The 13,465-nt window shown below is 36.1% G+C and overlaps 1 protein-coding gene across 1 annotated transcript in view; it reads left to right on the top strand.

The window, feature by feature from the left end:
- The window catches only part of Pik3c2a (phosphatidylinositol-4-phosphate 3-kinase catalytic subunit type 2 alpha), a 123,012-nt gene that overhangs the window by 68,208 nt on the left and 41,339 nt on the right, over positions 1-13,465 (top strand). The window contains 5 exon segments of the mRNA XM_047516643.1: positions 7,663-7,806; positions 9,448-9,496; positions 9,577-9,787; positions 11,469-11,591; positions 12,709-12,876. Coding sequence (XP_047372599.1) covers positions 7,663-7,806; positions 9,448-9,496; positions 9,577-9,787; positions 11,469-11,591; positions 12,709-12,876 — 695 coding nt within the window.

Raw genomic sequence — 13,465 nt, forward strand, 5'->3', positions numbered from 1 at the left:
AGCTTCTAATTATGTTTTGTATTTCAATCGTGTCTGTTGTGATATTTCCTTGTTCATTCTGAATTTTAGTGATTTGGGTTTTCTCTTGTCTTCTCTTTGTTAGTGTGGCTAAAGGTTTATCAATTTTGTTTATTTTTTCGAAGAACCAACTATTTATTTTGTCAATTTTTTGTATTGTTTCTTTCGTTTCAATTTCATTGATTTCAGCTCTGAGTTTAACTATTTCCTGTCTTCTACTACTTTTGGTGTTGGACTGTTGTTCTTTTTCTAGGGCTTTGAGCTGTAGTGTTAGGTCGTTTATTTTTTGAGTTTTACTTCTTTTATTAAATGTGCTCCATGAAATAAATCTTCCTCTAAGTACTGCTTTCATAGTGTCCCAGAGATTTTGATATGATGTTTCTTTGTTCTCGTTTACCTCTAAGAATTTTTTAATTTCCTTCCTAATATCTTCTGTTATCCATTCATCATATAATAGCATATTGTTTAATCTCCAGGTGTTGTAGTAGTTTCTGTTTTTTACTCTTTCATTTATTTCTAACTTCAATCCATTATGATCTGATAGAATACAAGGTAGTGTCTCTAACTTCTTGTATTTGCTGACATTAGCTTTGTGGCATAATATATGGTCTATTTTAGAGAAGGATCCATGTGCTGCTGAGAAGAAAGTGTATTCACTCTTGGTTGGATGGTATATTCTATAAATGTCTGTTACGTCTAAATTATTGATTGTGTTATTGAGATCTATGGTTTCTTTGTTCAGTTTTTGTTTGGAAGATCTGTCCAGTGGTGAGAGAGGCATGTTAAAATCACCTAGTATTATTGTGTTATGGTCTATTTGGTTTCTCAAATTGAGAAGGATTTGTTTAACATACATGGATGAGCCACTGTTTGGGGCATAGATGTTTATGATTGTTATATCTTGCTGATTTATGCTTCCCTTAAGCAGTATGAAATGTCCTTCTTTATCCCTTCTGACTAACTTTGGCTTGAAGTCCACATTATCTGAAATGATGATGGATACTCCAGCTTTTTTGCTGAGTCCATGTGCATGGTATGTTTTTCCCCATCCTTTCACCTTTAGTCTATGGGTATCTCTTTCTATGAGGTGAGTCTCTTGCAGGCAACATATTGTTGGATCTTTCTTTTTAATCTAATCTGCCAGTCTATGTCTTTTGATTGATGAATTCAGGCCATTAACATTCAGGGTTATTATTGAGATATGATTTGTATTCCCGGTCATTTGGTTCATATTTAAAATTTTATTTATTTATTTATTTATTTTTTGACACATCTTGGTTCCTCCTTTATTTGACAGTTCCTTTAGGATAATTCCTCCCTTTGCTGATTTGCTTCTCTTCCTCATGAAATCTTTTGCTGAGAATGTTCTGTAATGCTGGCTTTCTTTTTGTAAATTCTTTTAGCTTTTGTTTATCATGGAATGATTTTATTTCATCGTCAAATTTGAAGGTAAGTTTTGCTGGGTATAAGATTCTTGGTTGGCATTCATTTTCTTTCAGAGCTTGAAAAATGTTGTTCCAGGCCCTTCTAGCTTTTAGGGTCTGGATTGAAAAATCTGCTGATATCTGTATTGGTTTCCCCCTGAATGTAATTTGGTTCTTTTCTCTCACATCCTTTAAAATTCTGTCTTTATTTTGTATGTTAGGTATTTTCATTATAATGTGCCTTGGTGTGGGTCTGTTGTAATTTTGTGTATTTGGAGTCCTATAAGCCTCTTGGACTTGATTTTCCATTTCATGCTTCAGATTTGGGAAATTTTCTGATATTATTTCATTGAATAGATTGTTCATTCCTTTGGTTTGTTTCTCTAAGCCTTCCTCAATCCCAATAATTCTCAAATTTGGCCTTTTCATGATATCCCATAGTTCTTGCAGATTCTGTTCATGATTTCTTACCATCTTCTCTGTTTGTTCAACTTTGTTTTCAAGGTTAAATATTTTGTCTTCAATCTCTGAAGTTCTGTCTTCCAGGTGTTCTATCCTATTGGTTATGCTTTCTATGGTTTATTGTTTCCTTCATTTCAAGGATTTCTGTTTGTTTTTTTTTTTCAATATCTCCAACTCTTTATTGAAATAGTCTTTTGCTTCCTGAATTTGCTCTGTTAACTGTCAATTGGTGCGATCATTCAATGCCTGCATTTGCTCTTTCATCTCATCGTTTGCTTCCCTAATCATTTTAATTATGTACATTCTGAACTCCCTTTCTGTCATTTCTTCTGCCATGCTGTCATTGGATTTTATTGATGTAACATCTAGATTTGTTTGGGGCATTTTCTTCCCTTGTTTTCTCATATTGTTCAGGTATCAGTGGGTCATTAAGATATTGCAGATTTCCTCTATTGACTTATAATGTACCTGAAGATTGCTAGTATATCCCCTCTTATCCTTCAGTAGCCTGAAGTTTTGGAGGAAGTTGATAATGCGGAGCTCCACGAAGAAGCTGCCTCTCTAGGGGTGGTGACCCTCAGGTGGCGTATATTCCCTGCTAGTGGGCAGAGGTGCCTCCACTTGCTGACCAGTGGTCATCCAAGGGGGAACTAGGCTGCGGGCTGAGGCAAGGCGTGTTTGTGCCTGTGTCTCTGGTTTTACCGTCCCTGTGGGAAAACCTCACCCGGCAGGGAAGACTCCCTCGGTGGGGAGGTCTCGCTGGTCAATTCCCCTCCTAGAGGTTCCCCTCAATCTACAACTACCGCCTGGGCTGGGCCGTCTTCCTCTGCAACGTTCCCAGGGGCCCGGACCTACCTCCTGGGCCTGGGAGCCTCACCCTCTGCAGGCAAGTCTCCTTAGGCTGCCTCTCCCAGAGAATCTGCCCGCAGTCCTGGAAACTTCGCTCCGTCCCTAGGCGTGTCTCTGTGCGGCTCTTCCAGCAAGAAGCCACCTAGCTCCTGGGACCCTGCTCTGCACCTAATCGTCTGGCCATGCAGCCCCTCCTCTGAGCCGCCACCTGGAGCCCCGTACAATAGCTCCGAGACCCAGAGATCCACCACACACCTCCTCCTCCGGACAGCCACCCGGTTTCCGACGCAGTCACTAGGAGTCCAAGCAACTCACTTCGCGTCTCCTCCTCCCGCCAACCGTCCGTAGCCCTAGGCAGTCACTCCAAGCCCAAGTGACCCGCCCTGTTCCTCCTCCTCCTCCTCGGGGTAGCCCCCCCCCCGGGTGTTCTGGAGGGGTGGCTCCGAGACCAGGTGACTCACCACGCTCCTCCTCCAGGCAGGCCACCGGTGTTCAGGAGCGGTCGCTTTTAGTCCAATCAACTCACCACTCGCCTCCTCCTCTGGCAACCGCCTGTGGCTCTGATGCAGTCACTCCTAGACCAAGCGACCCGCCGCACTTCTCCTCTTCCTCCAGGCAACCCCCCGGTGTTCAGGAGCGGTCATTCTGAGTCCAAACAGCTCGCTACGCAGCTCCTCCTCAGGCAGCCGCCCGGAGCCCCAGTGGTTGCTCCGAGTCCAAGCGCTGTGCTGAGCCACCTCCTCTACGATGATCCCAGTTGTCCGTGTTTACCGCTCCAGCGGGGCGGGTTGGCGTCTCGCCGAGCGACTCTACTTCACAAAGTTCCCTGCGTTCCGGGGCTACCGCCCCATCCGGGACGCCTCCCCAACGGGAGAGACTCACCCGGTGGCTTTGAGTTGGTCTCAAGTCTCTATCTCCTCTTTTGAATCCTGCGTCCTGGAGCAATGTGAAATGCAGCCGCCCTCTAGTCCGCCATTTTGAAAAACTCTACAATCTGCTTTTCAAAGGCAACCAAAATGATCTTAAAAGTTAGACATTAAATTTAATGCAGTATCTTGGATTTTATCTTGGAAGAAAAACGTTTGCTAGTGGGAAAACCGGTAAATCTGAATAAAGTCTGGAATTTACTTAATGGTAATGTACCAGTTTTTAAGCTTTGTTACAACAAATACAACATGGTTTTGAAACATTTTACTTAACCCAGTTTATGTGGGAACTCTACTATTTTTTTGTAACTGTCTATAAATCTAAAACAAACAAACATTCCAAAACAAACATTTCTTTTAAAAAGTGAAAATAAGAGCAGAAAGCAAATTTAAAATAAGGAAAGAGCAAAGCTGAAGGATTGTTCTTTGAAAAAGTGAATAAAATGAGAAACATTTTAAAAGATGTTATTTCATGCCATTCTTTTGCTCAAAATTATATTTATTGTATTGCTAAAATTCAAAGCCCTGAATTGTCTGACCCACTGCCTCTGATCTGTCTCCTTACTATTATCCTCTTTCTTTTTTTCTGGTTTACTTTCTGTCAGATATGCTCCCCATAGGGGGCTCTTGTATTTTTGTTTTTTTCTCTAATGTTCTTCCCCTAGATATTTACATGGCTCACCCTTTTATTAAATGAAGTACTCAAAAATTACCAGAAAGCTCACTGACCTACTTATATAAAATAGCAGCTCTGTATCATATTTGCCCCTTTATTTTTTATACTTTTATTATAATTGAGTCATAATTTATGTATGATAACATTTACCCATTGTATGCATAAAGGCAGTTTTTTAAAAAAATAAATGCTTAGAGTTCTACACGTTCCACCACAATCTAATTTTAGAACATTTTATCACTCTCCAAAATTTTTAGGTACTAATAAGTTTTTATTGCTCCTGGCCTGTTAGTTTCTTAGAGATAAGATGTTAATTCATTTTGCTAAAACGAAATTATGGTGGCAGTAGGACTTTTGAGGCAAGGAATAATGGTTTGTAATTGTCTAAGAAGACTTTAACAAGGGTAGGTAAAATGATTATTAAGTGGCATGGAGGTTCCTGCTAAAATTGGGAGCTTTTGAATTTGTGTGTTTGTAAGATTTTCTTAAATGTTGCTCAGCTTCCTGGATGAAGAAACAGAAAAGAAGCATCTGTGTTCAACAAATAGTTTGGAGTGAGGGAATGAAGACTGGGAGCAAAGGAGGTCATGATCTGAGTGTGATGTTGTAGTTAAGATTCTGATAAGGTTCAGTTTTTTGGTTGAAAATGTGGTTCTACATGGGATATTTATGTAACTGAAGATTTTATTACAGGACATAGAATAGAAAGTCAGATTATATATCCAGAGGAAAATGTGACATGCCTTGGGGAAAATGACCATATATCATTAGTAAGGTTTAGCAGTTATGGACCAGCCTGGAGACAAGAGACTGTACATTATTTGAACGAAGAAATTTAAAGAATCATAAGTGAAAAATGGTTTTACCCTTTTTAGTAAAGGGGACTGTAAGGCAAGAATTGGCATAATATGTCTCATGGCACCAAGTCTGACCTGATACCTGTTTTTAAAGTTTTATTGCACCAGTCACAGTGGCCAATGCCTGTAATTTCAGCTACCTGGGCATCTGAGACAAGAGGATTGCAAATTTGAGATCAGCCTAGACAACTCAATAAGACTCTGTTTCAGAATAAAAATATAAAAGGGCTGGGAATGTAGCATGGTAGAGTGATTGCCTAACTCTGAGTTCAATCCCTAGTACTACCAAAAAAAAAAAAGAATAAGAATAGAAAATTTGAGACCAGACTGGGCAACTTAGCAATCCATGTCTCAAAGTGAAAAAAATAAACATCTGGAGATGTTATTCAGTGATAGAGTGCTTGCCTAGCATGCACATAACCTGGCCTGGGTTCCATCTCCAGTAACACCACATACCAAAAAAAGGAAGATAAAGAAGAAAAGGAGTTCTGTTGACCACAATCATATGTTTATGCATTACTTGTGTCTTTTCAAACCTTAATGGCAAAAGTTGAATTGTCCCAGAGTATGTGACTTACAAAATCTAAAATATTTATTTACTAGCAGCCTTTTAAAGAAAAAGTTTGCCAACTCTACTCTAAGGGATCCAGAAGTAACAAGTTCAAAAAGGCAGCTGTCAACTCTAGACTGAGGAAAAACAGACAGTGAATGAATTCTGAGGACTCACATGAAAAGGTTTTTCCCCGGACCCCAGACTGAAATTCAGCCTCTCTAAAAAGCACATGACTATTACAGGAACACATAGGCTACACATGGCAAAGAAACTTGCTAAAGAACTTTAGCCAGAACTGCCAGATAGGGAGAGCATGGTCTGAGACTGTCTTTGAGGCTCTCTGGCTCCCATACTGAATTTAAAAAAAAAAAAAAAAAAAAAAAAGTTGAACTAGAACCCAAGTGGGTAGTGTCTCCCTGCTGCTTTTGTCTTGTAGTATCTATTCAGTACCTTCTGTTTGCAAAACCTAACATTGTACTGAGTGGCAAAGAAATGTTCACATGGATCTAGTTCTATTATCACCAAGTACAACAAAAGAAGGGTGGAGTTGGAATAGACAATACATTGATAAATGATACGTAAATAATGATGGGAGAATAATATAGGAAAATGGTATGAGCCTTTAAACTGGAATGGTTTTGTATGAAGGTGAAGTGTAAAGGAAGTAGAAATATATATCAAATAAGAATAGAGGGAGAGCTAGAAAAGGGGCCTTGAGAACTGCACAGTGATTGGATGTTTTCGAAAACAAGGTAGTTTTATTCAAGCTTGAAGGTGAAGTAAACTTTTGGTTTTTGGTAACTAAGCCTCAAGAATGGAAAAGTTTAAATTTTTAAGGGGTGTTATAATACTGAATTTCAGCTTTTCTAACAGTACTTGGCATAAATGTTTTATGAATTCAATATATATGCATGTTCCTTTTTTTTTTTACCTGTTTTTTTGTTTGTTTTTGTTTTTTTGGCTAGGGTTTTGGGAATTGAACTCGTTCTCATGTGCCAAGCAAGCACTCTGCCATTGAGTTGTACTCTTCCAACCCTTGAAAAATTTTTTAAATAAGTTTTAAAAATTTATAATCAACATAATAATTATACATATTTTTGGATTACAGTGTGACATTTCAGTGCATGTATAAAATGTATAATGATGAGGGCATTTGGTGTATTCATCACCTTAAATATTTATCAGTTCTTGGTGTTGGTTTTTTTTGGTACTGAGGATATAAACCCAGGGGCACTTTACCACTAAGCTACATCCCCTAGCCCTGTTCATGTTTTCTATTTTGAGGCAGGATCTCACTAACAGATTTTTGTAGGAAAGAAAGGAGTATCGTTTTCAATGTGCAAATTATACCCGAGTGAGAGGTAAAATAACTCTAGCCAGGTGTGGTGGCACATGGGTATAATCCCAGTGGTTCAGGAAATTGAGGCAGAAGGATTGCAAGTTCGAGGCCAACCTCAGTAACTTAGCAAGACCCTAAGCCACCTAGTGAGACCCCATCTCAAAATAAAAAAGCAAAAAGGGCTGGGGTTCTGGCATTGTGGAACAGTCCCTCTTGGTTCAATCCTCAGTACCAAAAATAATAATAATAGTAGTACCTCTAGGGATTTTTCTAAGGATTTAGTAATTTGTATTAATTTATTACCTTTAATTCTGATTCCAGTATGAAATTAATAACATTTGCATACATATAATTGTGTCAAAGTGAAAATTAAGCTGGCCTTGCTTTAGACTCCTTCACAATAAACCATATAATTGATAAGCCATCTTATTTCCTTTTTGTCTCAAACATTAGAGGGATAGCTATTTTTAGGCACATCTGAAATATCTAGTTTCTGACTTCATCTCTGAAATTGGTCCTTTAGATTTTACGTAGTTCTGTTTCTTTTAATTGTAATAGAACCAGCACCGAGCCATAGATCAAGTAATTAAAGCTGTCAGAAAAATCTGCAGTGCTTTAGATGGTGTAGAGACTCCTGCCATAACGGAATCAGTAAAGAAGCTAAAGAGAGCAGTTAACCTTCCAAGGAGTAAAAGTGCTGATGTGAGTATTTTTCTATCCTTACGTGAGCATCTATCATTTAAATGGGGATGCTTTTGCCTTCTAGAGGACAAAACATTATCTTTTCACTTTGAATTTTTTTTTTTTTTTTTTTTAAGTTGTTTGGTCACTCTTTTTTGGTTAGGCAGTGAATTACTTGGTAAGGAGTATGGACTGCCTTGGAAGAGCTTTGTGAGAACTGACATTGAATAGGTAGATGCCAAACTGTGAACTCTTTATATGTAGAAGTCCTCTGGCATAAATGAATTGGTTGGGAATTTAAAGATAGATCCTGAATTTAGAGGTCCTAGAGGGTAATAGCTGTCATTTCTCTCTTGATGGAAATATCCATGATTGCCAGTGGGGGACATTTTACATTGGATGTAACCCCTCCCTATTGAAAAGACCATGAGGGCTGGGGAGATAGCTCAGCTGGTAGAGTGCTTGCCTCATAAGCACAAGGCCCTGAGTTCGATCCCCAGTACTGCAAAAAAAAAAAAAAAAAAAAAAAAAAAAAAGGAAAAGAAAAGAAAAGAAAAGATCATGAAACCTCTGAGGAAGGCCTGGTTTGCCTGAGAAGGGCTTAAGTCATGTCAGCCTTTAGTAATAGCTCTCCTTCACAGTATTTCCATCGTGATTTAGTGAATTCTATTCATAGACATGTTTATATCTTGGATTGGAAAGATGAGAGAAAGGGCAGCTTTTACAAACTACTATAAATTTAAAGGAAGGAAAAAAAAAAGTTTTGTCCCTAGTATGCTGTTCAATTTCTGTAAGATAAACTTTTAGTCCACTCATTCTCACAGAGATCCTGTCCATATGGTATATAGAGATTTGGGCTTATTTTTTGATACTTTTTAGAAATTAAGAAAATACATATGAAATTACTTGGGTAGTAGCAACCATGGTCCTAATGTCTGAAGCTTCTATTTTTATTAATTTGTTGAATTAAAGAACCAAGAGTAGGTGGGAGGGAAGCAGAACTTAAATAATTATGAGTGTTTTTTTTGTTTTGTTTTTTTTTTTTAAGCTGTATGTTGTGGCACATGTCTGTAATCTGAGTGAATCAGGAGTCTAAGGCAGAAGGATCACAAGTTTGAGGTCAGCCTAGGCAACTTAATGAGACCCTATCTCAAAATAAAAAAAGGAGTAGGAATGTAACTCAGTGGTAGAGTGCAACTGGGTTTAATCTCCAGTTTGGGGTTGGGGTGGGGGTTGAGAAGAAAAGGAAAAGTGGTCTTTTGTTATTGTTGTTTTACACCAAGTGATAATAAAATAGAACTCTAGATTCTTTTAAGGATATTCTTATCAGGATATATTATAGAGAAACTAATGAAATTAGAATGCTATATTAGTATGCTTATCACTTCTGGGTTTCAAATTAGTATTAGTTAATTCATTTATTAAGGTGGATTTTGTTACTTTTCAGTTGCTCTGATTTCTTGATACTGAATGTCACCTCTTTGGTTGGGTTTTCCCTAGCATTCAGTGTTTATTTTTTTATTAATTTTATAGACACTTTGGGAAGTTTCCCCTAGAAAGGGTTTCTTTGTCATAACATTTAATTGAATGTATCAAAGATAAAGGTAAACATTTTATATTACATCATGGGCAATTTCTGACTAACAATATGTGTGTATGCAGGTGACTTCACTATCTGGAGGAGGAGATACTAGCATGAGCTCAACAAGGGGTATGTTTATAAATTCTTTCAATTTTAACAATAATTACTGCTTTTCCAGAAAATTATATTAACATTTTCTTTAAATCTAGGCTCACTGAATCCTGAAAATCCTGTTCAAGTAAGCATGGACCAATTAACTGCAGCAATTTATGATCTTCTCAGACTCCATGCAAGTTCTGGTAGGAGTCCTGCAGACTGCATCCACAGTAGCAGGAGCATCAAGGAGGCATGGACCACAACAGAACAACTCCAGTTTACTATTTTTGCTGCACATGGAATTTCAAGTAACTGGGTATCAAAGTAAGTAACTATTTAAGAGAACTTTTGTACAGCTTTACCTAAAAGCTATTCTCATCTTGTGAAATGTTAATAACAACCATTATTTTGGTGTTTAACTGAATATTACAGAGGTACCATATACCTTCATGATTTTTCATAAAAAATGCAGAGGTGTTTGATGATATTCCAGTAAAAAATAATAGAAAGGATAGGAAAATATATGTTGAAATTTTAAGACCAAATCTCATTTAATTAGTTAGTTAATTTAAGATTGCTATTTTTCCTTTTAAACTAAGGTAATTTGAAACAGTTTAATGAAATCTACAAGAGTGTGTTTCTTCTATTGAATTTTTAATATGGATTTTCCTTTTTAAAGTTTTTTCTTTTGTCAATGTATTTAAGACAGCAAATGTTTGCCAGTTTTAATTTATTTGGAAATGACTAATATAAACTGAAAAGTTAGAAATATTTTTAGTGAAATAGTTTTCATAGTAACTTAATGCTACAGTTTAGTGAAGAGACACCAAACAAATTTAGCTAAATTGAACTTTAGGTTAAAATAACACAACCACCACCAATAATAATGATAATAATATAACTTGAAAGCTATTATTTTAATTTTCTCAATAAATATTTACTGAGTACTAGCTGTGGGCAGAATTCTCAGTACTGGAGATTCAGCCATAAAGAAGACAGTATTGCTTTCCTGGAATTTGGGATTTACATGGCTACTACTGTCTTCTAAAGACATTAGTTTACTACTGCTCCATACACATGTGTTACACACACAGGTTCATACATATACATGCACACTTATATACACTCACAAATTCAGAGACACTGATGTGAACAAATACCCAGTAAAAGACAATATAGAAAACAAGTGATAATTAAGGTGGAAAGAAAGTTAATACAATGCTGAAATAAAAAGGGGAAAATGCAATGAAAAGTAATCAACTAGCTCATATGAAGCAATGAAATTAAATTTGAAATATATTCATACTGTTAAATAGATTATATATATGAATAGAGTGGTTAATGTATAAATTTAACAGTAAATTAGAATATTTGTAGAATACAATTTGAGTCCAAGACTTTGGCCTTACAGAATTGCCTTCCTTTTTCTAACCAGCTTTGTCCTTCTGGCAGTTTGGGGCTAAGTTATTCCTATCTAATGAGAGACTACAACAGTATCTGTCCCCGAGAATGGAAGCCTCCCAATACAGTGGGAAGATTGACTCAATCAAGTCAGACCTGTACACTATTAATGTGCTTAACTGATTCTTTTTTAGTACTTAGCAAAAAGAAAATGGTACCTAGGGAAGGTAATATTAATGCTTTCTCTAGAATTTACCTGGAAATGAATAACTACATTAATGCATTGTCATTTAACTAAAATCTAAAGCTAGTAACATTAGTTTTTTACTCATGAGCACGACACTGAAATAAATTCTTCAGCTGGTATCACTATAGCACCTTGACACTATCACCTAGGGATATATGTTCCCCTTTGTACTCCTTTGGCCATCCCACTTACCTGTGTTCTTAAAATTTACAATGATTAAATTTCAGATTTCTAAAAATTAAAACGAATGGTGACCAAGTTATTTCAGATATTAGTCACTTTGGGAAAATAACTGCTAATATGCTTGTATTACTTAGCTAATTTAGTAACTAAATTAAATTAAATTTCTTTTCTTAGTTACGAAAAATACTACTTGATATGTTCCCTATCTCACAATGGAAAGGATCTTTTTAAACCTGTTCAATCTAAGAAGGTTGGCACTTACAAGAATTTCTTCTATCTTATTAAATGGGATGAACTGTAAGTGAAATTTTTGGCTTTTTAATTCTTTCACTGTGCTCTGTTCCATTCTTTTTTCAATTTATACATCCTAACTTCAATTTTTATTATTATTTTTTTACTGAAATTCATTAAATTCTTACTGATGTCTTAAGATCTCTTCTAGACATGATTCTGTAGAACAAATTGAAATTTTCATTAAAAAAATCTGAAATACTCATTTAACTACATTTTATTAAGTTGCAGTAATATGCCATTAGTTACTCCCAGACTTTATTGAGTTAAAGATATAAATTTACATATTACTCTAGGAAGATGTTATTTTGTAGCATTGCTTACTTTAGTATTTTTTCTGTAACACTTCATAAAAATCTAGCTCTTGATTAATAGATAATCAGAAAAGTTACCTAAAATCTGTGTACATGATGATATTTTGTAATTTAAATTTATTTATTTATTCATTTATTTATTTTATGATACTGGAGTTTGAACCCAGGGCCTTGTGCATGTTACGCAAGTGCCCTACCACTGAACTACATCCCCAACCATCTTTTATTATTTTTTATATTACAAAACCAAATATCTATGAAAACATACAAATAATACAGAAATGAAAATAGGATAGAAAATCCTGTTTTCAACATGAAATCTCACAGTGACCACTATTGACCTCATTTGTTCTTTCAGACTTTGAAGAAGAAAATGCATTGGTAAATATATGTATTTACCAACACACACACACACACACACACACACACACACACACACACATATATCTGTTTGTTCATATGTTCATACTTACATCCCCAAATACTCATAAACATTTATCTGGTTTGTTTTAAAGGAAATAAAAATGACTACTATTATTTTGCCAGGAAATTTGACACTGCACATCTTAAGTGTAGATATTAACATTTTAAAGGAAAAGAATGTTATATTTTAAAATTTTATACTGTTAATGAAATTTGTTTAAGACTTTTAACAGTACAAGTTAAACGTGCTACTAAGATTCAGTTTACTCAGGATTAAAGTTTATTTGATAAGTCAAATGAAATACCTAAAATTGTCAGTCCATTAAAAGGTTAAACTTCACATTCAATCTAATCTGTTCTTTCTATTAATACATTTTCCCCCATAGAATCATTTTTCCCATCCAGATATCACAATTGCCATTAGAATCAGTTCTTCATCTTACTCTTTTTGGAATTTTAAATCAGAGCAGTGGAAGTTCCCCTGATTCTAATAAGCAGAGAAAGGGGCCAGAAGCTTTGGGCAGAGTTTCTTTACCTCTTTTTGACTTTAAACGGTAAGTATTTCTGAATTTTGATGGTGAGTTACTGTGGATACATGTACACATCAATATTGGTTAGAGAACAGAATAAGGAACAGTGACAAACATGAGCTAAAGAACTGGCTCATTTTTTTCCAATGTGACAAAAGGAGATCAGGTCAATGACACAGATGAAAGGAAACCAGTTGTTCGCTGTAGTCTGAATTGTCTGACTGGGTATGTGGAGGATTGTCTGCCACTCATTATTGCAGGAGAAAAGCAGCAGTCAATGACTCTCTGTCGTTTATGTAAAGTATTATATTATTGAGGTAATACCATGATTTTATCAGTTCCCTTGTTATTATTAAACAATTCTGCTTTTCTCTTTCTTACCCTCCTCCAGTTTCAGAGACTCAAAGGTGAATTATGCCCTTCATTAATTCTGTTTACCTGGGTAATCTGCCCCTCCTGTTAAGGGCCCCTCTTGTCTTTATTCCAAAGGTCTCACATGTGTGCAAAAATCTATTATGGGATTCTTTCCCTTTACTCTTAAAGGTTAAGAAATCTTTTAATATCCATTATGTTCCATCGTCCTATATACAGGACACCTAAAAAAGCCTATAAA

This window comes from Sciurus carolinensis, chromosome 11 (genome assembly GCF_902686445.1).
Source record: "Sciurus carolinensis chromosome 11, mSciCar1.2, whole genome shotgun sequence".
In the NCBI taxonomy this organism is placed as follows: Eukaryota; Metazoa; Chordata; class Mammalia; order Rodentia; family Sciuridae; genus Sciurus; species Sciurus carolinensis.